We start from the raw sequence: 25,380 nt of genomic DNA, 5'->3' as shown, positions 1-25,380 counted from the left end.
AGAATCCCCAAATCCCCGGGGCTGGAAAAGCCCTCCCAGCCCAGGCAGTGCCAGCTGTGCCCCGTGCCCACCTTGTCCCCAGCCCAGAGCTCTGAGTGCCACCTCCAGGGGACACCTGCAGGGATGGGCACTGCAAAGCTCCCTGGGCAGCCCCTGCCAAGGCCTGAGCAGCCTTTCCATGGGGAAATTCCTGCTGCTGGCCAAGCTGAGCCTGCCCTGGCCCAGCCTGAGGCCGTTCCCTCTCCTCCTGTCCCTTTTTCTGAGCCCTGTCCTGGCTGTCCCCTCCTGGCAGGAGCTGTGCAGAGCCACAAGCTCCCCCCTGAGCCTCCTCTGAGGAGAGCTGGGAGATGAAAACTGATGGAATCAATTCCCGATTTCTGCCTGCAACCACTCCCAAAAAGGAGATATTTACACATCAGGTAACAAACATCCACCCCCAAAACTCTGCAATTCCCACATAAGGCTGAGATGACACAACTTCACTCCTGGAAGGCTCCTTTTGGTGACAGAATTTAATTTCTCACTCCCACTTTGATGCAATAACACAAACCCAGTCAATGCCCCTGCAAAGGTCCCACTTCTGCCCCAGTGCTGGGTACAGCCTTTACCCCCCTGTGCAGGTGAGGCTGGGCTTGGAGTCACAGCTCCCTGGATTTTTAGAATTAAGAATACACATCAGCAGATAATTAAAATGAACCTAATTTAACTCCCACTTCAGCTGCCAAGTTTCCCACAGCCATCAGTTCATCCCACCCTAAAAACTTCACAATTTTGCATCAGGGAAGAATAAATTCCATATAAAGATGATGCCAACGGGGATATCCTTAAAAACACATCATTTCTCATTAGAAAGAAATAAACCAGATCAGGTCTTTCCTTACAAAATACTATTTTCTTTTATAAACATTTTGATTAGTTTTTGCAATAAATAGTTCATCAAAGTTAAATTAATTAGTATTATATATAAATATGACATTTCCTTTTTAGTGTCATAATCAGTGCCGGAATTGCTACAACTCCTCAGGGAGCCACAACCAACAGTGGCAAAAGTTATGGATCTTTTAATTCCTCATTTAGAGCCAAGTTTCTTGTACTTAAAAAAAATAAAATTATTCTGTCAAAAGTCTGTGACCCCGTGCTTGTCTGTGGATTTTTCCTGCTGGAGAACAGCAATGAGATAAACCCAAAAGTCCATTTGCTTCTCCTTTTCCAAGAAGAATGAGGAGGGTATTTAGGCTTTTCCCGAGGCTGCTCCCACTCCTGAGTCGGAGTCTCCTTGTGCAGAGTCCTGAGGGAGCTCTGGTGTCCCGCTGGCCTCATCCCCACTCCCTTCACTGAGGGTTTGGGATTGCTCTGAAATCACTGTCAGCTCGTTGTAAACCAGCAGCTCTTCTCGTGGAAGGGGAGGGAAAGGCTGTGGAGCACTGGGAGGTTTGCTCAGAAACTGGGAAACAAAGAGGAAGTGAGGATTAGGTCTCTCCAGCTGTCCCATCCCGTTTGCTCAGAAACACGGGGATTATTAAACAGCACTGGGATTGTTCTGCACACATCAAGTGGATTTCCCAGGCTTTACAAGTCCCACAGGGCCAACAGTGTCATATCCTCCCTAAAATCCTGTTCCAAGCTTGGGTACAAGAGGGAAGTGCCTTTCAAGAATAACCCCAGGGCTCAGAGTCTTGTTGGGGACAGAAACTTGGAAAAAAAAAAAAAAAAAAACCAAAAACCAAACAGTTTTGACTGGGAACAAGCACTAAATGGTAACTGGGCTGTAGGGGAAGAGAGATTTGTCAAGAACCCTTCCCTCTGGCAGTGGGAGCCATTCCCTGGCTCCTGTCCCTCCATTCCTTGTCCCCAGTCCCTCTGCAGCTCTCCTGGAACCCTTCAGGCCCTGCAAGGCCACACTGGGGTCGCCCCAGAGCCTTTCCTTCCCCAGGCTGAGCAATCCCAGCTTTCCCAGCCTTTCCAACAGAGCTGCTCCATCCCTCTGCTCATCCTGGTGCCCTCAGATGAAACAATTCTGAACTGAATCTGGAATGAGAAACCAGCTGCTCTGCCAGGAGTGCTGGGCACTGCAGATACAAAAATCAGCACAAATATCCTCACTATCACACCCTTTTCTACCAAACTGGCATTGGGAATGTTGTGGCCCAACCCTGCCATTGAAACATCCCCCTAGTGAAAGCACTGCCTTGGCCAAAGCACATTTTAGGAAGGCACAGCTGCCCTTTGATTCCTGGGACAGCACCAGCCCAAAGCTCTCCCTGTCCTTAGAGACACCTGGAGCAAAGGAGCCTCGAGGCTGGATGGGAGATTGGGAATTGGGAATTGTTCCCTGGCAGGGTGGGCAGGGGCTGGGATGGAATTGCCAGAGCAGCTGGGGCTGCCCCTGGATCCCTGGCAGTGCCCAAGGCAGGTTGGACACTGGGGCTGGAGCAGCCTGGCACAGTGGGAGGTGTCCCTGCCATGGCAGGGGTGGCACTGGCTGGGCTTTAGGGTCCCTCCCATCCCAACCCAGTTGGGATTCTGTGATTCCATGACACTCCTCGTGCTGAGCACATGTTCAACCTAAAGCAGGAGCCAAAATCAGCGGCAAACCCGGGGGTGCTGAGCTCTGAGTGAGTGAAAATGAAAGCCCCAGAGGAACTGCAGGCACTCAGGAGAGCACAGGCTGGTACAGGAGCTTTTTGTGCATCCTTGTTTCTGGGAAGGGATCCTGCTGCAGCCTCTTTGTCTTCTGGCTGTGTGACAGGGGCAGTGGGTCCACATCAGCAATGGCTGCTGTCACTGCTCTCCTTTGAGCTGGAATTTTCAGACTCCATAGAATCACAGATTCCCAGAATGGTTTGGGTTGGATGAGACTCCAAAGCCCTTCCCACCCTGTCCCTGCCATGGCCAGGGACACCTTCCATAGCCCAGGCTGCTCTGGTACAGCTGATCTAGCCCAGCTTCCTTCCTCGGCCACTTTCCTGAAGTTAAAACTCGTGATTACACTTGTGGCAGCACTTTGCTGCAGGAGAAAAAAGGAGCTGGTTTAAGTCTAAAAGGAGGCAGGAGAGACAGAGATTTCTGTTGCTTACTGGCTAAATGAGGAACTGAAGTTGACACCTGGTACTCTCTCGGTTCAAAATCAACAAACCCATCCTGTTTCTGAGCCATAAAAAGCTGGTGATTACAAATTACAGGTCACTGACCATCAGGTGCCAGTGAGAGGAGGCAAAATAAAAGAAGCTCTAAATGTTTTGGCACTGAGAGCCTTGAAAAAACAAGTGGCTCTGCTGGAAAGGCCAATTTTAGTCAGGAAACAAACCTCTTTCAAGTTTTTAGTGTTAGTCAGGAAACAAACCTCTTTCAAGTGTTGTGGGAAAATGTAGGATGGGCAGAAAACATGTTTGGAGAGTCTGTACAGATAAAAACTGGAGAAGAAACAAACGATGGCAGCTGTGCCCACGACCAGCATGGACCCCACCAGAACAGTCACGATTATCCACACAGGGGTTACACCTGCCAGAGACAAGGAAAAAGCCAATTAGAACCCTCATTATTCACTTCTGAGCGATTATTCTCAAAGGATTGCCTTTCTCTGTGGAATGTGCCCAAGGCCAGGCTGGACACTGGGGCTGGAGCAGCCTGGCACAGGGGGAGGTGTCCCTGCCATGGCAGGGTGGCACTGGGTGCCCGTGAGGTCCCTCCCAGTGTGGGCCCACGATGCCCCAGCTGCCAGGTTACCGTTGTGGGTTGTCTGCTCACAGAGCTCCCTGCTCAGCTGCCCTGCCTTGTTCCACTCGGGAATCAGCGCCTGCACTCGCACACAATAAACTGTCCATGGCTCCAGCTGGGCCAGGATCTCTGAGCTGTGCCTGGTGTCCACCTGAGCTACCTGCAAACACAAAAACACAGGAAGTGTGACATCAGCGACTCAGCTGTGCAGTTAGCTAAGGAAGAGCCAAGGAATTACAATTACAATTACAACTGTGCTGAATTACAGTCACAACCACTGTACAACCGTACAACCATCCACAGCACTGAGCTTTGGGCTGTTTCCAGCAGCACTAACGAAGTTTTAGGCTAATGAGGGATGATAAATGAGATCTGGTGGCAGCCAGAGACTGTCATCCAAGCAAATGAGATCAGCTAGGAGCACAGTTACACACAAACACCATCTAACTGCAGAGGAAGCAAGTGGGATGGAGGAACAGCACAAGAGGAAAAGGCCTCAGGTTGTGCCAGTGGAGCTTTAGATTGGATATTAGGAAAAAAAATTCACTGAAAAAGCTGTCGAGCCCTGGAATAGGCTGCCCAGAGCAATGGTGCAGTGCCCACCCCTGGAAGTGTTAAAAATGTGTAGATGTGGCACTTGGGGACAGGGGTTAGTGGTGAACACGGGCTGCTGGGTTAATGGCTGGAACTGATGACCACAGAGGGCTCTTCCAACCTTCCCAACTCTGTGATTCTGTGATCTGTCATCTAGACAAAACCAAAAAAAAAAAAGAAAGAAAGAAAATATTTCTGGGAGCTGTGAGGTGGCTGAGCAGCTGAATTTGCTGTTCAGGAGCAGTTATGCCCCTGTAACTGCAGAGCATCCCTCAAGAGGAACAGGAGACTCTCCAGGCAGGTTCCAATCCTGGAGCAAGCAGCCACTCACAAATAAGCTGTGGAGTTAGCCAGGCTCTGCCTGCTGCCTCTCTGCTCCCTGGGGAATGGCCCAGACTTGCAGCTGGAAGTGCTGCAGGCAGGGACTCCAAGTGCAGCTCTGCTCCTCTGGTGAATGCAGAGTGCAGCCCGGGGGCAGGAATACCTGCAGCCCTCGGGAGGCTGGGAGTGGCAGACCAGGCTGCAGGGTGGGAAATGGTGAGCCCTGGGCTCTGGAACCGAGTGGCAAAGCACTGTGCAGGTAGCAGACACAAATCAGGATTACTCCTGCTGGACTCCGTGATGTAAATCTGCACTGATGTACAAAGCACTCAGTAACTGGCACTGGGGTCTGCTGCCCAGAGGCTTCCTGTTTGCCTGAAACAGAGGCCAAAATGCTCTAATTAATACATTATTAATGATCTTTCTCCATGCACTGTGCATGGAGGAGCACAACTGCCTGTGGAAGAGGCTGGCCCTGAGAGGGAGAAAGGGAACTGCAGTGGACACAAACTGCAGAGCTGCAGGTGGCCACAGTGAATAAAAGCTTTACCTATTTTTAGATATTTTTGGGGGTAAAAAGCCCAAAATCCCACTGAGGGGGAAAAAACACAGGGTTATTGATAGTTATGGAAAGAGAAAATTCTGTCCATGCTGCTGTGTAACTGCACAACTCCTGCATTTACTCTGAGTCCCAGCTGTAGTGAACAGACTTGATTAACTGTAATTAGTAATTAGTAGAGATCCATTTTTACTCTTGAAATCACAGAATCCCAGACTGGTTTGGTTTGGGAAGGACCTTAAATCCCACCCATTCCCACCCCTGCCATGGCAGGGACACCTCCCACTGTGCCAGGCTGCTCCAGCCCCAGTGTCCAAGCTGGCCTTGGGCACTGCCAGGGATCCAGGGGCAGCCCCAGCTGCTCTGGCAATTCCATCCCAGCCCCTGCCCACCCTACCAGGGAGATTCCCAATCTCCCATCCAGCCCTGCCCTCTGGCACTGGGAGCCATTCCCTGGCTCCTGTCCCTCCAGGCCTTGTCCCCAGTCCCTCTGCAGCTCTCCTGGAGCCCCTTCAGGCCCTGCCAGGGGCTCTGAGCTCTCCCTGGAGCTTCTCCTCTCCAGGTGAGCCCCCCCAGCTCTCCCAGCCTGGCTCCAGAGGGGCTCCAGCCTGTGCCAGAGCCTCCAGGATCTCCCAGGACGTTCCCAGGGCAGCGTTTTCCAGGCCAAGCTGAGATGAAGCAGGGAAGCAGCATACCCAGGAAGCAGAGGCCAGCTCTGTGTCTCTGCTGCCCTTCTTCCAGTAGAGGATCCTGTACCTCCAGGAGCCGTAGTAGAGCCTCAGGGGCCACCTGTCCTGCTCGTGCTCCGCAAAGGGCCCCGAGACATCCACGTGCAGGGCCCCGGACTCCGACTTCAGCCTCACCTCAGGGGGGCCAATGCTGGCTGCACAAGGCACAGAACAGGACAGGAGGGGATTCAGCTTCAGCTGGACATTTGCACCCAGCCCAGAAGTCACCTTTTAAATCACACAGTAGAAGGAAGTGATTTCTTCCCCCTGGGTCAGGCATAAATTAGTGCTTTCCTCACAGAACCGCCCTGGACGTTGATTTTGTTTTTGCAGTTAAACACCAGGAACCAAGGCAGCTCTGTTCCCACACCCTCGAAATGAACTCAGTTCCCTTTTGCCAGCTGTGGTGGCTCCAGGAGAGGAAGGACCATTTCCATGGCTATCGCTCACTTCTCCTTCTGGGCCAAACTGCCACAGCATCTGTCTGTCCTGAGCAGACCCTCTAGAAAAGTGTTTTATTGGGGGGCTTTGGTTATGATCAGCCTGAAAAATGAAAACATTTGAATTATTTCTGCCTTGTGCAATCAAGATTTCTTGGCTGAAAATTAACCTTTCTCTGTGAGAATGTTTTTTTTTTTTTTAAGTTAGAAAAAATAGAAATTTAGCTTTTTATCTGGCAAAGAAATGAATAAGGAAGTAACTGAATTTATTTAGATATACAGGAAGTCTGGCTCCTTGAAGACAACTTCTCCCTAGCTGGGAAATAGAAATGTTCCTTATTTTAAGAGAAAATTATGCTTTGTTTGAAAATCTCCTCCAAAGAGGTGATCAAAACCATAACACTGAACCTAAATCTGCTTTCTGCCAGTGTTACAACTAAGATTTTATAGTTCTATGTAATTAATGACAAAATGTTATTAAATTATAAAACAGAAAATAGAAATGTTCCTTATTTTAAGAGAAGATTATGCTTTGTTTGAAAATCTCCTCCAAAGAGGTGATCAATACCATGACAGAGAACCTAAATCTGCTTTCTGCCAGTGTTACAACTAAGATTTTCAATGTAATTAAATGTATTAAATTATGTAATTAATGATAAAATGTTATTAAATTATAAAACAGAAAATAGAAATGTGCCTTATTTTAAGCTAAAATGATGCTTTGTTTGAAAATCTCCTCCAAAGAGGTAATCAATACCATGACAGTGAACCTAACTCTGCTTTCTGTTACAACAAAGATTTTGTAGTTCAATGTTGTAGGAACCCTGGGTGCTGGGAATTCCAGACTTTCTGTGCTGCCAGGCACTGACCCCAGGAGAACACTGCACTGACCTGAGGCCCTGGAGAAGCTTCCAAAATTCAATAATAAAACTGAGATGATAGATGTGGAGTTAGAATAGAAGTGTGTGATAGCACAGGGTGGCAAACTCAGAGTTGAAGGGTTTGGAATGCAGGAATGGACAGAAAGCAAGGTGGAGGTTTTAGGGTGGAGGCTGCTCCTTCTTCTTCACCTCCTTCTCCATGGCTTTGGGGGGTTTTGTGCAATTGGATCAAAAAGTCCCCATGGTGGGCACGGGTGGTTGGGTGTTGGGTTAAAAGTGAAAATAATTGAGGTGCCATTTGTTAATTGGACAGTTTATCCTTAAAAGGCCTTGCAGAGAGAGAGAGTGAGCCATTTTGTACCCTGTCAGTGAAATACTGCAGAACTCAGTGCTTGTTAGACTGTAACACAGATAAGAGAAATTAAACATCTAAGCCTGAATGTGAAAAAGCATCTCGAGCGCCTTCAATCCCGACCTCGTCAGAGGCAGGAAAAGGAAGCCATGAGCAGCCCAACATAATGAAAGGATAAAACACCCTGCACCCCCTAGCTCCTCTCCCGGAGCAGGCAGCACTTTTTGGGAAGAACGGGGAAAGGCTCACTGTCATCCATGGGCTTGAAGGTGAGGGTGACCCAGGGGGAGTGCAGCTCTCCTGCCTCGGCCCGCAGCTGCAGCACGTAGCTGCCGTAGGGCGACAGCGAGGACACGTCACACCAGGGCAGCCTCAGCCCCGTCCTCAGCGTCTCGTAGGTGTCCCCAGGGTAGTAAATGCTGCAGGGAACAGAAACAGACGGGTGATTCCAACTGGCTAAATGGCTTTAAGGCAGCAAAGCTGTCAGTGGGAGCAGTTAGCACTGGCGGACACAAAAACGGGTGTAAGACGCACGCTAGGGATTTTACACCCATCTGAAACATAAACTTTAAGGGATTTAGAGATTTTAGAGGAGCTAAGATTTTAGTTAGAGATAAGCCTTACTAGAGTTAATTAAAATAAAGGGATTTTGTAAGTAGGCCTTGATGAAGTTAAGAGTTAGTAGTTAACTAAAAATTGATTGCTTGTCAACACAATGTTTAGTTAGCTGGGTTTATAATGAAGAATATAGAAACTGACAAACAGCTTTTGGGAACATGAGACAATCGTGGGCCTCCTCTGTTCTGAAACCAATTGAGGACAGGGAATGGGAGTTCTACCAAGGTTCATTTGTCATACTTGCATTGAAAAGGTAGAAAGGTCAGAATGAGGAAGACTTCATTTACTTCCTCATTTTGGGACCCCTCCCCATGAAAGGGACCACCGACCCATTTCAAGGAACAAGCTACACTTGCCTAATAGCTTTGGGAATGATTAGCATACGAAGCGAGGAATGGGATGTACTAAATGATGAATATGTATTTGTGTTTTGGGTATTCAATTCTGGTGTGGATAAAAGGACTCTGTAATCATTGGAAAGGTGCAGTGTGTATTTGGGAGCTGTCCCGCACGCTGCCCGGCGCCGCAATGAACATACACTTTCTAACTTCAAACTGATAGATCAGTGCTAGGTCAATATCCATATTTCTTTAATAAATCACATCTATAAATCCAGGATAAACTTAGGGGTTAAAATCCTACTTCTGTAAAAAATGCCCATGTCCTGGTAGGGTCACAGCACTGCATTCAGCAGGCAGGAGTTCAGAGGAGCCAGCAAACACTCAGCCAGTGCCACGGCAGGGCACTGCTGTCCCACTGGGACTCTGCTCAGAGCTGTCCCCAGGATTTGCACACGGGAAAAGCCAGAGAAAAACAGGGCTGGGAAGTGAGCAGGAACTGCTTATGGAACAGAACCACAGAAGGTTTGGGTTGGAGGGACCTCAGAGCCCACCCAGTGCCACCCCTGCCATGGCAGGGACACCTCCCACTGTGCCAGGCTGCTCCAGCCCCAGTGTCCAGCCTGGCCTTGATCAATACATGATTTAATGGATGATATTTAATAGGTTTTATTCTTTCTGCTTTGCATCAAAAGCCTGCCCAGAAATGTGCTGATCAAGGGACCATGGCTTCAGAACCCAGAAAAATCTCCTCTCAACTAAGCATGAAGAGAAGGCTCTGGGCAAGGCTTAGAGCTCCTTCCAGTGCCTGGAGGGGCTTCTAAAGAAAAGGGAGAACTTTTATATGGGCAGAGAGTGCCAGGAGCCAGGGAATGGCTCCCAGTGCCAGAGGGCAGGGCTGGATGGGAGATTGGGAATTGGGAATTGTTCCCTGGCAGGGTGGGCAGGGGCTGGGATGGAATTGCCAGAGCAGCTGGGGCTGCCCCTGGATCCCTGGCAGTGCCCAAGGCCAGGTTGGACACTGGGGCTGGAGCAGCCTGGCACAGTGGGAGGTGTCCCTGCCATGGCAGGGGTGGGATGGGATGGGATGGGATGGGATGGGATGGGATGGGATGGGATGGGATGGGATGGGAGCATCTGAGAGATCAGGGAAGGGCAAACACACAGCACAACCAGGTCTCTTCAATCACAGAAGAGAAAAACCACACACAGAGCCAGTGACACCCAATGTCAGAATGTGTTTGTGCTTCCAAAACAAACAGGACAAAGCTGCCTTGGGTGTGAATGCCCAGGAAATGCCTCTGCCCTGTCCTTCAGCTCAGCACAAGCCTCTCACAAGCTGAAATAAAGGGACAGCTCCTGGGACAGCAAAGTCCCTGAAATAAAGGGACAGACTGTGCTCTGCAAAGGACACAAATCCCAAGCACACAGAGCTGCAGGAGGTGAATGAAAGCCAGCCCAGCCCAGCCCCACCTCTTGGACCGGACAGTGTAGGTGAGGTTCCCTCTGGGGAACCTTGGTGCATCCCACTGCAAGGTGCTGTGAAGATTGACTGAAGTAATTCTCACGTTCTGGGGCTCTGGGACCATTCCAGAAACTGTGGGAGGAAGCAGAACCAACATTTCAGTGTTTGCTCCAGCACTTGTCACTCATCCAAAATCTAAATGCAGCCTCTGCCTTGCCTTAGGTGCTTATTCAAAAACTGAGCCCAATTAAATTCATTTAAATCCTGATGCCTCTCCTGCCTCCTTATGCAACAGAACAAATTACTGGCACCAGTGACTTCCAGTAAGTGCTTGTGACACCAAGGTTTCTTGTGCATGACTGAGCTGCCCAGCACTCAGGGTGTGAACTCTCCCTGAGATTGTCAAAGCCCAGTTTTCCTAAGCAGTGCTCCAGCAGCACTGTGGGAATAGCAAGGGCGTGGGGACTGATAAACAGAGATAAACCAGAAGCAACTCTGAAGGTAAGTGAGCTGCTACATATAATTAAATGGAATTAACTATAATTAGTCAGTATTATTCACAAGGGGCAAAACCCCAGCTATTCTCCTTTCTTGGAACTGAATCAAAGAAACCCTAAGCTAGTGTAAAGTATCAATGAAAAGCCCATTACTGTTATGATTTATTCTTACATAATTGAAGGTATTGAGGCTAAAATAGCAAAGATTCCAGCCCATTACTGCACCACAAATGAGCAATGCAAACAAACCCTGACAGAGCAGAGCAGCGCTTAAATGCCACAGGAGTCACACCTGATGACAGGCTCTAAGAGAAATAACACATTTTCCACGCCTGTGGTTTGCAGAATCTTCAGGGCTGGAAGAGACCTTTAAGGTCACCCTAGCAGCCCCTAATCACCCCTGAGCTGTGCCTCAGCTGATGCAGAAATTAATGAAATTCCTGTGTCAGTGACCCCCCTCTGGCAGGCAAGAGTTTAAAATCTGAACCGGGCTTAAACAAAACCTGTTCCAGGCTCTGGTCCTGCAGTGTTACCCTTGCACCCAACAAATAAATCAAACACAGTGCACATCACAAACACAGAAGTTCAAATCCCACACTGGTTTGGGCTGGGAGGGACCTCAGAGCCCACCCAGTGCCACCCTGCCATGGCAGGGACACCTCCCACTGTGCCAGGCTGCTCCAGCCCCAGGGTCCAACCTGGCCTTGGGCACTGCCAGGGATCCAGGGGCAGCCCCAGCTGCTCTGGCAATTCCATCCCAGCCCCTGCCCACCCTGCCAGGGAACAATTCCCAATTCCCAATCTCCCATCCAGCCCTGCTCTCTGGCACTGGGAGCCACTCCCCTTTCTCCTGGCATTCCATCCCTTGTCCAAAGTCCCTCTTATTTCTCTTGGAGCACTCTCCCTGCTCTGTGGATGAGGTCTGAGGCAGGCAGGCAAATTCCCAGGGAAAACCACATTTCCTTGCCAGGCTCACTTCCCTCACAGTGCTGCCTACCTGAGAAGCCTCCAGGTAAATCGCTTCACTGGGCACTGTGGATCCAAAGAGATGAGGAAATACTTCTGGGGTTTCAGGTTTGTGCCCAGCCCTCCCAGCCCAGGCAGTGCCAGCTGTGCCCCGTGCCCACCTTGTCCCCAGCCCAGAGCTCTGAGTGCCACCTCCAGGGGCCGCTCGGTTCCTCACCGCCCCCGAGGAGCCGCGCCGGGCTCGGGGCAGCGCGGAGGCGCCGCCGCCTCAGGCGCCCCTCGCTGCCGCTCCCCGTGAGGGCACCGCCGCCCGCCGTGCCCGCGGCCAGGCGGCACCGGGAGCTCTCCCCGTCCCGCCCCGTCCCTCCCCGGCGGACTCACCGCAGAGCAGCAGCCCGCCGCAGAGCGCGGCCCGCAGCGCCGCGGCCATGGCGGCTCCCTCAGCCGCGGCGGGGCGGCCGCGCCATGGCAGCGGGAGCGGGGCGGCCCCGGCACCACGAGCCCTTCCGCTTCCCCACGGGGCGGAGCGGGCACCGGGAGCCTCGGCACCCCGAGCCTTTCTGCTCCTCCACAGGGCAGAGCGGGCACCCGAACCCTTCCGCTTCCCCACAGGGCGGAGCGGGCACCAGGAGCCTCGGCACCCCGAGCCTTTCTGCTCCTCCACAGGGCGGAGCGGGCACCCGAACCCTTCCGCTTCCCCACACCGGGAGCCTCGGCACCCCGAGCCTTTCCGCTTCCCCACAGGGCGGAGCGGGCACCGGGAGCCTCGGCACCCCGAACCCTTCCGCTTCCCCACACCGGGATCCCGGCACCCCGAGCCCTTCTGCTCCTCCACAGGGCGGAGCGGGCACCCGAACCCTTCCGCTTCCCCACAGGGCGGGCCGGGCACCGGGAGCCCCGACACGCCGAGCCTTTCTGCTCCTCCACAGGGCGGAGCGGGCACCGGGAGCCTCGGCACCCCGAACCCTTCCGCTTCCCCACAAGGCGGGCCGGGCACCGGGAGCCCCGGCACCCCGAGCCTTTCCGCTTCCCCACACCGGGAGCCCCGGCACCCCGAGCCTTTCCGCTTCCCCACAGGGCGGGCCGGGCCGCCTCACACGCCGGCCCCCTCATACGCCGGCTCTGTACCCTCCCCCGCCTCAAACACTTTGGGCTGCTCAGAGCGGGGATTTTAAATGTCATAAAAATATTTTAATAGGAATCAGTAATCGTACAAAAATGATATAAAAATAAATTGGGGAAGTGTGTTAATGCCTCGATCCACTCTTTCGTCAGCTGAGTGTTCCTGTCTCTGCCCCCATTGTTCCACTTGATCAGCGTTCTCTGCACAAATAGAGCACCCAGCCAGCAGAACAGGCTTCCAAAAATCCAGTGACAGAGATAAAGAATTTTAAAAAATTGTTAAAGTGGTCTGGTTGGGAGAGCAGCCTTCCATTGTGCCAGGCTGCTCCAGCCCCAGTGTCCAACCTGGCCTTGGGCACTGCCAGGGATCCAGGGGCAGCCCCAGCTGCTCTGGCAATTCCATCCCAGCCCCTGCCCACCCTGCCAGGGAACAATTCCCGATTCCCAATCTCCCATCCAGCCCTGCCCTCTGGCACTGGGAGCCATTCCCTGGCTCCTGTCCCTCCAGGCCTTGGAAATTGTCTCTACCCACCTTCACAGGGAACAATTTCTAAAACAAAACTGCCCTCTTGTCAGTTTGAAGCCATTCCCTCTTGTCCTGTCCTTCCATCCCTTGTCCAAAGCCCCTCTTTTGGAGCCCCTTTAGGCACAGGAAGGGGCTCTAAGGGCTCTTTGGATCCTTCTCCAGATGAAGGCCCCCAGCTCGTTCTGTAGGAGCCCACACTCACACCATGCTAATGAAAGGACAACATCTCTGTGCTCAGTCCAGAAATAAAAGTTGGACAACGCTGGTCCCTATGTTATAGAGTAAAAGCAGTTCTCCCTTCTTCATCTCCTCATGTACCCCGTTACTTGCTCCGTGTCCGAGTCCAAAGAGTCGCTTTCCTCAGAGGAAGAGGAGCAGTTTTGCCACTCATGGAAGCCATCGGAACAAGGTGCTCCCTGCTCACTTCCCGTGTCCTCCAGCAGCTTTTCCTGCAGAGCATGAGCACAGTGCCAGGCACCTGCATCCTGCTGGGCTGGCACATCCTCCAGGGTTCCCAGCAGCACCGTGTGCAGGCTGATGGTGAAGCACTCACTGCTGCCCTGGGGCTGGCAGCTGTCCCCAGAGAGAGGGCTCAGGAACTCGCTCCTGGCCTCTCTGTCCCCTTCAGGGCGCTCCTGGGGCTCGGCCGGCGTGTCCCCAGCCTGGCTGCTGCTGTGCTCACAGGTGCTGCTCACTGAGTACTGCCTCAGGCTGCTGGCGGTGTCACAGCCCTGCGGGACGCTGGCCCTGCCCAGCCTCTCCCGCCTGGCGTAGTTGTGGTCACACAGGGCACTGCTGTCACTGTCACTGCTGTCAGTGTCACTGCTGTCAGTGTCACTGCTGGCACTGCCTCTGCAGCCCCTGGCCTTGCTTTTCACCTCTCTGGGGATGATCTCCACAGAGGCCAGCGTTTCTGACTCGGACACCCAAGGTGAGTAGGCCAACTTCCTGATGCATGCCTGGAAGAGTAAAAGGAGTTAAATCAACTCAGCCACTTTTGCACATATGCACACAACACCATGAAAAAAAAAATAACCTCCAGCCATGAGGCTGTCAAACAAATAGTTCCCTCTGTGCCAGTTTGGGATTTTTCTGCAGAGTTCAGGGTATCTAGGATCATTCCTTCTTTTCCACTGCTGAACATCACAGAACCCCTGAATGGTTTGAGTGGGAAGGGATCTTAAAAGATCATCACATTCCAATCCCCTGCCACGGCAGGGACACCTCCCACTGTGCCAGGCTGCTCCAGCCCCAGTGTCCAGCCTGGCCTTGGGCACTGCCAGGGATCCAGGGGCAGCCCCAGCTGCTCTGGGCACCTGTGCCAGGGCCTGCCCACCCTCCCAGGGTGAGCTGAGTCTTGTCACTCTCTCAACTCTTGCAGTCACCTCTATCATGGCTGAGCAATTTTCACATCCTTTAGAAATTATCTTTTGAAGCAATCTTCACCATTTTAACATCCCAAGCCCTGTCTTCCCTCTGCACTTCAGAGGATTATTCAATATTTGAAGCATTCATCATGTTGACAATAAAAAATAAATAAACCTTAGTCCTTAGTAATGTGTTCAGCAATTGTTGGGATGTGAGTGATGACATAGCAAAGGACAGAAACATGGAAAAAGTCTTAGAAAAAAGTGATACCCATCTGCTCTGGGTATGTTTGTAGAAAATGAAAAACATTTGTGCTGAAAAACTCTACAGAATTAAATGTCTGAGACTGTAAAAAATAGAACAAGCAAGAAGAGATAAAATATAGGAACAAGAAATCTTATGTTTTTTGCTTGAAATTTAGTGGCAATTCAATCTATGGAAATAAATTAGCTGGCTCTGGACTGGCTCCCTCTGTGCTTGATCACAGAAAAAGTCCAAGAGAGATTATTTTATTATTATTAAAGAGTGGAACAACTTCTCCTCCAGTCTCTCCTCACAGGACAGCTTCTCCAGTCCTCTGCTCACCCCTGGCCCTGCTCTGGGCCCACTCCAGCCTGTCCACACCTTCTGTGCCCTGTGGGGACCAGAACTGGGTGGAATATTCCTGGATGTTCCCCCTGAGCAGGGTGGGACGATCCTCTCTGTTAGTATCTTGTCACAGAAATAGCAAGAAATGGTTTTGAAGATTTGTTCTGAAGATCAGGCAAAACTTAGCAGCCCAGAGATCACCTTTGACTGAGGTAAACTGCAAATGCAAACATTCTGTGCTCTTACAGAACTTGTACCTAAAGCACAAGATTGCAAATTCCAGCTGTTAAACTTCCTGCTGCCAGGCAGAAAGGGCAGATCCGAGTGCTGTTACATACCAAGGTCTGAGGAAGGGAAAACTTCGGGAAAATAAAACCTGCTGTGTGCACACACTTCAGGACTGCAGCAATTATCAGTGAAACACAGAGAGCACCGGCCACTGCAGCTTCATGATACCCTGGAGTGAAAAATTCAAATAAACACACATGGAGAAGTGTCCCACCACCACATTCCAGATCTCCCAGTCACAGCAGCTATTAGGGATCATCAATAATTTTGGTTAGAAGGGACCTGTGAAAGTCAAATTCAAAACAAGACCAAATCCCAAATTAGCATCAGGAGTTACAAAAGAAGTGACTCCATCTTTCTGCAGAGTTAGTGGAGATCTGTATGGCTCAGGGGATTGCCAAGAGATCTGCTGCCCCAAAGTCGGTGGGGTTTTATATTTCACTCCTCAATACCCACAGTGGTTCTCTCTTGGAATGCTTCTCTCTGCCAGTGAGGCTCTGAGGGACAGCACCCAGGGAGAAGCTGGAGCTGGGTCAGGAGTGATTTAGGTTGGATTTTAGGGAAAGGCTCTTCTTCCCCAGAGGCTGCTGGCACTGCCCAGGCTCCCCAGGGAATGGGCACGGCCCCGAGGCTGCCAGAGCTCCAGGAGCCTTTGGACAGCGCTGCCAGGGGTGCCCAGGGTGGGCTTGGTGGGGGTCTGGCACTGGGGGATCCCTGGGGGTCCCTTCTGCTCAGGACATTCCATGATTCTGTGATCACTTGTTTTTTAGGACTGAACTGGAAGTGTCCCTACACCAAAAGAACACACTGCACACCCAGACCAGCCCCCTGCCCCACAGCTCCCTTACCCTGCCGAGCCTCCGAGTCCGTGGTGACACATTTCCAGGGGGAGGGGACAGAATTCTTGTTCAGGGATGCACTGACCCCCACGGACACACAGTAATTCCTGCTGGGATACAATTCCTCGATGACAGTACTAAACACCTCTTCAGTGGTTCTCTGCCGTGGCCTCTGCCATGAAAAACAATGTTTTGAAGTCAGTTACTGGCTGAAAGGAGCCCCTGCTCACCCCTCCACACCTGCCCCCCTGCAGTGAAAGGAAGCTCACATTCTGCTGGCCATGCTCTCTCTTTTCTTCTAAGCAATCTATTTTTATGTTTCCTTTTGCTTCTATTCACATACTTGGTTTTGGGAACCTGTTAACCATCAGAGCCATTTATGCCCTCTGTGTTCCCCCGCTAAAGCACAACTATTCCCAAATTTCCCTACCTTATGCTCTCCATCCTGTGATTTCAGTGTGATGTCATAATCCAGCTCTTCATAGATATCAATTAAGGACAGCAGCTTCCCCTTGGCTCTGAAGTGAGAGGCTGGCAGCTTTATGGTGACATTGATGCAGTTTGGACAGGAAGTGATATTCACTTCTGGTGGTCCCAGAATTGCTGTTGGAAAACAAGAAAGAGGAAAAAAATGATGAAAAAAATACACACTTTATCCAGCACCAATTCCATTTCTGTGATTCAAACAGAGCTGGCTCAGCACACTCCAGAGAGGTCACTGCTGTAAATCCACAAGGCCTTGCAACATTTAACTACCACAGCCAAATCATCATTTCCCACATGGCCAGATTTCAAAGGGAAAGGAGTGGAAGGAAGAAGCAGAAAGGGGACAGAAGCTTTGCTCCAGCTTCACAGAAATGTGATCTTTGTGTTTACCTGAGATTGAAGCTGAGGTTAAAGTACAGAATGGAATCCTGGAATGGGTTGGGTTGGGAAGGACCTCAGAGCCCACCCAGTGCCACCCCTGCCATGGCAGGGACACCTTCCACTGTGCCAGGCTGCTCCAGCCCCAGTGTCCAACCTGGCCTTGGGCACTGCCAGGGATCCAGGGGCAGCCCCAGCTGCTCTGGCAATTCCATCCCAGCCCCTGCCCACCCTGCCAGGGAACAATTCCCAATCTCCCATCCAGCCCTGCCCTCCTTCAGCTGCAAGCCACTCCCCCCTTGTCCTGTCCTTTTTATTAAACCAGCTGCTCAGGGACTGCAGGGCTCCTCCTCAGGATGTTCTCCTTCAGTTCTCCTTGTCCCATTCCCCTCATTCCCTGCAGTGTTCCCTCATTTCTGACTCTGCAAGGGGACACAGCAGCTGTGTTTGTTCCCTCATTTCTGACTCTGCAAGGGGACACAGCAGCTGCCTCTGCTGAGCTCAGGGGAAACATCACCAGTTCATCCTCCACAGATCTCCAGCTGTTCCTCAGTATCTGCCTCTGTTAGCTCAAAACTCCATTTTAAGCAGAGCCAAGGGTGAAGCCACCTCTGGCAATAAAGACAAGTATCTTCAGCAGGGAAAAGGGCAGATTGATGGACAAACAATCAATCTCTTCCCTACACCTGGTGCAGACTTGGCTTTTTTTGACTCAACATTCACTATTTGAACACACAAAAACAATGTTGTTTTTTAAGTTATGTACTTTACACAGTCAGGAGATTTTTACTTGGTGTTTGTCAATGCACAACTGTATTTCCTTTACATTTATAATGCATTTATTTCAAAACCAGAGCCTCGCTCCTTTACCAGAACTACTAATCAGAACTACTCATTTTAGAAACTTATCTTTAGGCTTTGTAACAGATATATGAAACACTACATACAAATAGCCACCAAGCCAGTCGGTGTGGAGTCTTACAGCAAAGGCAGCAGAACATAATTCAGGCATCAGCTGCTAATGAAAACTACAAAAAGAAGAAATGCAGAGAGAGATCTTACTCTCAGTGAGCGGCACGAAGCGCAGCACAGAAGAATTGAGCACCTGAGCTCCTCCAGTGCTCTGAACAAGTGCAGAGTACTCAGTGGATGTGTCCTTGAACTCCTCTGTCAGCTCACAGGAGAGCTGGGCAATGCCTGAACACTGCCGAGCACTCATCCAGCCCTGGCTCCTGCACAAAAGAGCAAGAGACTCTCAATTCTCTGATGTGAGAAGTCATGGGAGTATGAGGAGGGCATTTCTCAGGAGAAAAAAAAAAAACAACAAAACAACAACAAACAGAAAAACTAAGAAAACACCAAGAAAAACAGAGAAAACCTCAGCCTTACTATTTTCACAGAATCCAGGATCCCTGGGGCTGGAAAAGCCCTCCCAGCCCATGCAGTGCCAGCTGTGCCCCGTGCCCACCTTGTCCCCAGCCCAGAGCTCTGAGTGCCACCTCCAGGGGACACCTGCAGGGATGGGCACTGCAAAGCTCCCTCCTCTTTGGGTCAATAAACCTTAAAAGCAGAATTTGTGCCTCATTTTGCGAGACTTGCCTGCGGTGTCTGTACAGCACGTTGTAGGATGCTGGCACAGCTGGGTCATGTTCTGCCTGCCAGGTCAAAATGTGCTGGAAATTGTGGGAGTCCATCTGGAGGTTGTAGGGAAGCCCCTCCAAAATTCTTTCTAGAAAGGAAAAAATAATAATAAAAAAAACCCAACCCCAACAAACAACTCTGAGCTTTGCAACAATTCTAATAAATAAACCCATTCAGAGCAGCTCAGGATTTGCCCCAAGAAGCAGCCACAGGGGAGAGCTCAGCACAACAGACACAGCAATGCACAGCGCTGTGCACATGGAGTACATTTCTCTTTCTCCAACAAGCATGAAGCTCCAAAATGATGACTGGTGAGGATGTGCAAGCCATGAAATGTGTTAGGAAAAGCATTTTAAAGATGGTAACACTCTTACCAGGCAGGCTGCAAACAGCTGTAGACAGAAAGGTGAGGCACACTGGAAATGAAACTCTGTATTAATGCATTGGTGCATCCACAGGACCTGACTTTTATTTCAAGTATTCATGTGCAACAATTGGGCTCATACCCAGTACTCCCAGGTGGAACTGTTACTTTCTTTCACATCTTCCCAGACTTTCCTACACTTCCCTCCTTCTCCAGAGCCTGGGAGAAGTGTCCATGAGCCTGGGGCTCTGAGGAGGAGCTGGCTCCTGGGTCCCGACGCTGCTCCCTCCATGTGAGGTTCAAGACACAGTGTCAGCAAAAACACCCAAGATGTCCTCATCAAATCATGTCTCAGAGGACTCTGTATTTCAAACACCTTTTCAAGCCATCCCAAGAATTTTAGAACTGATCTGGGAAAATATTCCATTATTGCTTGACCCACCCCTCATGGATCCCAGAATGGTTTGGGTTGGAAGGGACCTTAAAAAACACCCAATTGCACCCATGCCATGGGCAGGGACACCTCCCTCTGTGCCAGGCTGCTCCAAGCTGCCCTTGGGCACTGCCAGGGATCCAGGGGCAGCCACAGCTTCCCTGGGCAATCCTGCCTCTCCAGAGGTCCCTACATGTTCCTGTAAAACCTCCCTAGGAGGCTGTGACCTGTGATGCAGGGTCTCTCTGCATCCAGGCTTCTTTTCCTTGACCAGCCTAACTTCTCACTGCTCCCATCTTTTCACAGTGCTTCAAAACACTTGAACTTTTTGTTCTGACTCTTCTAATTTTTTTTTTCTCAAAACCCTTCAGCCTCCCTTCTGCTTTGAGTGCAACAAGGAGAAACTTCCTGTTCTTGCTTTAAGGCATTTTGTGGTCATGCCTCTGACTCAGATGCTGATTCCCACACTCAGTTGGCCAAAGCAGTCACTACTTTAATTCCAAACACATTTCTTCTCTGTTTTACACGAATTCCATGGGAAAATCTGGAGAGTTCCTTATCTTCCACAAAACTCTCTTTGTTCTTGGCCTGTTGTGTTAAAAAGATGTACCACAGTCACCATGACTGTGAAAAGAGAAATCTGGGCCTTGAATTAGAAAATTTAAATAATCTTTATGGAGATCCACAAATAATGGGTTTAACTGCAACTAAATGTAGAACAATGGATTTCTTGACAGGTAGGAAATCACCCATTTGGAAAAAAACATCCAGTGGGGATAAATAAAGCAATATTTTAACTATCATTACCTGAACACAAGCTCAGATTTGTAATAATTTGTGTCTGCTGAACTGCTGCTGTATTCCAGTTAGCATTATTTGATTTTTCACTGCCTCATCTCTACACAAACCAAATTCCTTTCAGTTCAGAGCCCCCATTGCCTCTGAACTTTGTTTCAACAAACAAGTTCAGCAAAGGAAGTCAAACAGTTGCAAAACTGTTTGTGATACACTCAAACAAAGGAGACACAGCCAAGACAAATATCTTAGAACAAGTAACTGGGAAGGTTCAGCCTGGGGAAATACAGATGGTCTGGAAACTGCGTGGGGAATCTTCTTCAGCATCTTGGCCTATGTGGAGTTTCTACCAGCCCTGGCAGTGCCCAAGGCCAGGCTGGACACTGGGCTTGGAGCAGCCTGGCACAGTGGGAGGTGGCCCTGCCATGGCAGGGCTGGCACTGGGTGGGCTGTGAGGTCCCTCCCATCTCAAACCAGTCTGGGGTTCTGGGATGATGATCTGATCCTTTTTACAGAATTCAAGGATCCTAACAAACCCTCTTCTCACAACAAGCACAGCTCAGCCAAACTGTGCTTGTTTCACCTGCTGATCCAGAAACTGAGGAGTGCTGGGAAAACTCAGCATGAAAAATAAAAACCCTCACATGTAACTGAGAGTTCCTGGATGTGCAGGGAGGCAGAACCATGGAATCATGGAATGGTCTGAACTGGCAGGGACCTTAAATCTCACCCAGTGCCAGCCCTGCCATGGCAGGGACACCTCCCACTGTGCCAGGCTGCTCCAGCCCCAGTGTCCAACCTGGCCTTGGGCACTGCCAGGGATCCAGGGGCAGCCCCAGCTGCTCTGGCAATTCCATCCCAGCCCCTGCCCACCCTGCCAGGGAACAATTCCCAATTCCCAATCTCCCATCCAGCCCTGCCCTCTGGCACTGGGAGCCATTCCCTGGCTCCTGTCCCTCCAGGCCTTGTCCCCAGTCCCTCTGCAGCTCTCCTGGAGCCCCTTCAGGCCCTGCCAGGGGCTCTGAGCTCTCCCTGGAGCTTCTCCTCTCCAGGTGAGCCCCCCCAGCTCCAGAGGGGCTCCAGCCCTGCTCCTGGTTTATGCACAGAATGCAGCATGCAGGGGGAACACAGGAGATCCTGACTCTGGGAATTACTCCAGGGAGAGTTCTACAATACCAGGATGGTTTCTTGTCGGAGTCCAGGACAGAATGCCATGGCTGAGCTGCTGGACAGAGCTCAGCAGGGCAGAGAGAGAATGTTCTAGAGAAGGGAAAATGAACAGCCTTGAGAAGCCGACCCTGCACATTCCAGACTCCTCCTTTGGCTGCTCGGGCTGGGAGAAAAAAGACTTTTACTCTCTTGGGGTCATCCTGACACACAGACCCCCAGACTTCCTTACTTCATGAACTCAGCAGGATTATTAATGAACTGATGAGCTCCCTAATGCTGCTCTTTAACCCAAAGGTTCAGGTACTTACCAAGCTGACAGAGAGGCACTGGCACATCCATTGGGGTTCTCATGGAGATTAACAAACAAACCTCTCTGCTTGCAAAAGGAACATTTTGCTTCCGTTCCTACAAATACATGCAAAACAAGCACATTTCACTAAATTATCACAGTAAATTACCTTAGTAAATGATTTTTGAGTAACCCAAGGTTTCTGTACACAGTTGTTTTACACTCTGCAGTGTCTGAGGGAGGGCAGTGGTCACTGGGGGAGTAACTGGAAGAGTTACTGGGGGGGGACACACTGATCTTTATCATTTTATGGCAATTTTTGTCCATTTTCTTGGCAACAGCACTCCCCTTTTTCCACAGGGAATGGGCTCCTACCACTTCAAATAAAGCAGAAACCACTGTGTGATTATTTATATTAACTTTGCATTAAGATAGTATCTGAAAATTCAATGCCACTCACTCCAACTTCATTAATACAATGGAAACAAACCTTACTTGGCTTTGTTTGAAAAATACTCATCACCATTGTAAGAAACATTTCCAGAAAGAGAAAAGATGAATAGGGAGCTTAAAAAAATTAATTATAAAGAAGTTATTAAGTTTATGTTACAATTTTTGTGCTTAAGATCTATTAAAATAATTCTTTTCACTGTTATATTTTACTCTATTTAACATCCCTATAATATTAATATCCACAGGACCTGGTTTTGAATTAGCTGGGCAAAGGTATATCTATTTCTAAAGAATCTTCCCCTCAGGTTTAACAAAAATTAACTGCTTTTTAACTTAACATTATTTGCAAATACAACTGGAATTGTTTTCTCTGCAGAACAACCAGTTTAAAAACATGCCAGAGAACACTCTGTATATTCATATATTCATATATAACCCTGTATATTCATACATTAACACAGGACAGAAGTCATCTGTTAAATTCAGATTAACTAAAACCCCTTATCTGAGATGTCAATCTCCCTGTGCTCAGAGTTCTGGCAGGAGTTAGGAAATCACTGATAAATGTTAGGAACTTGGCTCTGTGCAACTGACAATTCCACAGCCTCAGGGAATGCTCTATCCCCCTCACTTTATTACTTCATTCAAGCAAAAGTCATTCCAAAGAGCAGCTGCACCTGCAGGCTGGGGTTTTCCAGGCTGTTCAAAGTGTTCCCTTCAGGAGAAAGCCTGGGGGATGCTGGAGTCACTTTTAAAATGATTTTCTTTCCCTGTTAACCCTTGCAGTTCACAGCAGGCCCTGTCCAAAGCACTCCCTGCCCAGAGGGATGTGTGGTGTGTACCTTGGATCCTTGCTGGCCATGCTGCCAGGACAACAATCCCACTCTGGGAATCACAGCAGGCCCCCGTGTGCCTCTGGCTGCTGAACAAAGGAGTCTCCTACACGAGGCATACTCAAAGCCAGCTCATCTGTTCAGCACCTTCCAAAGCCTGAGAAAATGTGATAAAATGTGTTCATCTCCAGGATTCCACAGCTGTCTAAAGCTGGATGTCCTCTGCAGATCTATCACTGGAGATTCCAGGGGAAAACCATTTCTGCCAGAACTGTGACGAGCTTTTGCTACTCCTCCTCTTCAGAGCTGCAGCAGTGCCTGTGGAGAGGCCATGGAGACAGCAGTGAGTGCAGGCCCTGAGGCCAGGCAGTGCCCACAGGAGATCCCCGGGAGCCCCAGTGCTCCCACAGCTCAGGGGACGCTGGCACAGCAGCCACAGCTGGAATCCCACACTGGCAGGGGCTGGAGGGACTCTAAACCTCATCCCATCCCACCCTGCCATGGCAGGGACACCTCCCACTGTGCCAGGCTGCTCCAGCCCCAGTGTCCAACCTGGCCTGGGCACTGCCAGGGATCCAGGGGCAGCCCCAGCTGCTCTGGCAATTCCATCCCAGCCCCTGCCCACCCTGCCAGGGAACAATTCCCAATCTCCCATCCAGCCCTGCCCTCTGGCACTGGGAGCCATTCCCTGGCTCCTGTCCCTCCAGGCCTTGTCCCCAGTCCCTCTGCAGCTCTCCTGGAGCCCCTTCAGGCCCTGCCAGGGGCTCTGAGCTCTCCCTGGAGCTTCTCCTCTCCAGGTGAGCCCCCCCAGCTCTCCCAGCCTGGCTCCAGAGGAGCTCCAGCCCTGAGATCAGTTTAGTGGCTCTCAGGTTCAGGCTGGATGGGGTTATATTTGCTTCCAATCAGAAAAGAAAAAAAAAAAAAAGGCAGCTTTGAGGTTTAGAAAGTCAGTGGCTCATATTTCAGAAACTCTCCCCCAGTTCCCTGGAACAAGCAAATGGTCTATTTAATTACATAAATTAGCTTATGGGAATACTGAGAGAGGCAGAGAGACCGACTGACAGCAGGGATGTCTGCAGAGGAACGTTCAGAGCCTGCACGGGACCTCTGAGACTGCCCAGGCAGGGCCACCTGCAGCAGTGACACAGGAACGTGGCCAGGGGGTTTGGGATGTCTCCAGAGAGGGAGACTCCAGCCCCTGCCTGGGCAGCTCTTGCAGGGCTCTGCCCCTCCAGGGAAGGAAGTTCTTCCTCAGGCTGGGCTGGAACTGTTGTGGTTCAGTTCCGGGCCATTGCTCCTTGTCCTGCCACTGGCACCACTGAGCAGAGCCTGGCACCATCCTGGCACCCTTGGAGCTCTGTAAAATCCTGAATCCAGCCGTGCCAGGGAACCACGCTGTACCTACAGCATTTTTCCCACCCTCAACTGCTGCGAGACTTTGGATAAACCACTCCTAATGATATGGAAATCACTTAACCTCAATAACCCAAGGCCATTTCCAACAGCCCTTTACCCATGAGCTGCCACAGTGCTGGGGAGGAGACAGCCTCAGGCTGGGCCAGGGCAGGCTCAGCTTGGCCAGCAGCAGGAATTTCCCCATGGAAAGGCTGCTCAGGCCTTGGCAGGGGCTGCCCAGGGAGCTTTGCAGTGCCCATCCCTGCAGGTGTCCCCTGGAGGTGGCACTCAGAGCTCTGGGCTGGGGACAAGGTGGGCATGGGGCACAGCTGGCACTGCCTGGGCTGGGAGGGCTTTTCCAGCCCCGGGGATTTGGGATCTGCCCCTGAGCGGGGGACAGCGAACCTCGCCTGAGACAAGGGGCGCTGCAGAGCCCACGGCAGCCGCTGCTCCTCACAGACACCAGGCCTGGGTGCGAGTCCCACACCGAACCCATCCCCAGGCACCTCCCAGGCTGCGGCCGGGGGCAGTGCGGCGAGCGGGACGCCGCCAAGGGCGAACCCGGCGGGGTTTTTGGGGCTCCGTGTGCGGTTCAGGGGTTGCCGCACGGGCCCGGGCCCCACGCGGCGCCAGCACAGCACTCGAGGAGCCCTCCAGGAATCGCCTGGAGCGGCCGGGCAGCGGCCCGGACCGGCTCCCCTCAGCCGGCCGAGGGAGCGCGGCCCCGCTCGCCTCAGGGAACCGCTCCATTGTCACCGCACGGCCGCGCCCAGGGGCTTCGCGGGGACACGACAGCGCGCGCACCGCCACCTTCCAGCCGTACCTCGCGGCGGGGACTCCCCACGGGGTCCGCTCCGGCTCCTCATCGCTCCTTATCGCCCTTTATCGCTGCCCATGGCGCCGCCCCGATCCCCGGCGCTGCCGCGCTCGCCGGCG

At 51.1% G+C, this 25,380-nt stretch overlaps 2 protein-coding genes across 6 annotated transcripts in view; both read right to left on the bottom strand.

Annotated features, from left to right (window-relative positions):
- Positions 1-12,658, bottom strand: part of IL10RB (interleukin 10 receptor subunit beta) — a 16,556-nt gene extending 3,898 nt beyond the window's left edge. Inside the window, exons 1-8 of one of the 4 annotated variants that reach the window (XM_053933223.1) lie at positions 11,858-12,569; positions 11,508-11,542; positions 10,022-10,145; positions 7,842-8,011; positions 5,887-6,074; positions 3,727-3,877; positions 3,344-3,501; positions 495-1,444 (exon numbers count right to left, since the gene is read on the bottom strand). In XM_053933223.1, coding sequence (XP_053789198.1) covers positions 1,232-1,444; positions 3,344-3,501; positions 3,727-3,877; positions 5,887-6,074; positions 7,842-8,011; positions 10,022-10,137 — 996 coding nt within the window. In that variant the 5' untranslated portion in view covers positions 10,138-10,145; positions 11,508-11,542; positions 11,858-12,569 and the 3' untranslated portion in view covers positions 495-1,231. Of the gene's footprint in view, positions 1-494; positions 1,445-3,343; positions 3,502-3,726; positions 3,878-5,886; positions 6,075-7,841; positions 8,012-10,021; positions 10,146-11,507; positions 11,543-11,857 lie in introns of those variants that run through there. The other 3 variants (XM_053933203.1, XM_053933215.1, XM_053933207.1) reach the window with 3 other exon arrangements.
- Positions 12,646-25,380, bottom strand: IFNAR2 (interferon alpha and beta receptor subunit 2). Of its 2 annotated transcripts, XM_053933229.1 has the most exons (10): positions 25,268-25,380; positions 23,059-23,367; positions 21,783-21,879; positions 19,087-19,128; positions 18,671-18,800; positions 18,134-18,303; positions 16,638-16,810; positions 16,217-16,379; positions 15,419-15,537; positions 12,646-14,083 (listed from the first exon to the last, which is right to left on the bottom strand). In XM_053933229.1, exons 3-10 carry the CDS (start codon positions 21,823-21,825, stop codon positions 13,427-13,429), a joined length of 1,497 nt encoding a protein of 498 aa, XP_053789204.1. In that variant the 5' UTR covers positions 21,826-21,879; positions 23,059-23,367; positions 25,268-25,380; the 3' UTR covers positions 12,646-13,426. The 2 variants fall into 2 exon arrangements, with proteins under 2 accessions (XP_053789204.1, XP_053789213.1); XM_053933238.1 differs by lacking the exon at positions 19,087-19,128.

This window comes from Vidua chalybeata, chromosome 2 (assembly GCF_026979565.1).
Source record: "Vidua chalybeata isolate OUT-0048 chromosome 2, bVidCha1 merged haplotype, whole genome shotgun sequence".
In the NCBI taxonomy this organism is placed as follows: Eukaryota; Metazoa; Chordata; class Aves; order Passeriformes; family Viduidae; genus Vidua; species Vidua chalybeata.
This window is presented reverse-complemented; position numbering and strand designations above follow the sequence as displayed.

Bases quoted from the DNA above. Each gene is read 5' to 3' on its own strand.
- IFNAR2 (XM_053933229.1), bottom strand. From the start codon at position 21,825: ATGAGAACCCCAATGGATGTGCCAGTGCCTCTCTGTCAGCTTG. The intron at 18,801-19,086 runs GTAAGAGTGTTA...TTTCCTTTCTAG, and splicing joins AGCTGTTTGCAGCCTGCCTG to AAAGAATTTTGGAGGGGCTT. The intron at 15,538-16,216 runs GTAAGGGAGCTG...TTTTCACTCCAG, and splicing joins GGACTCGGAGGCTCGGCAGG to GGTATCATGAAGCTGCAGTG.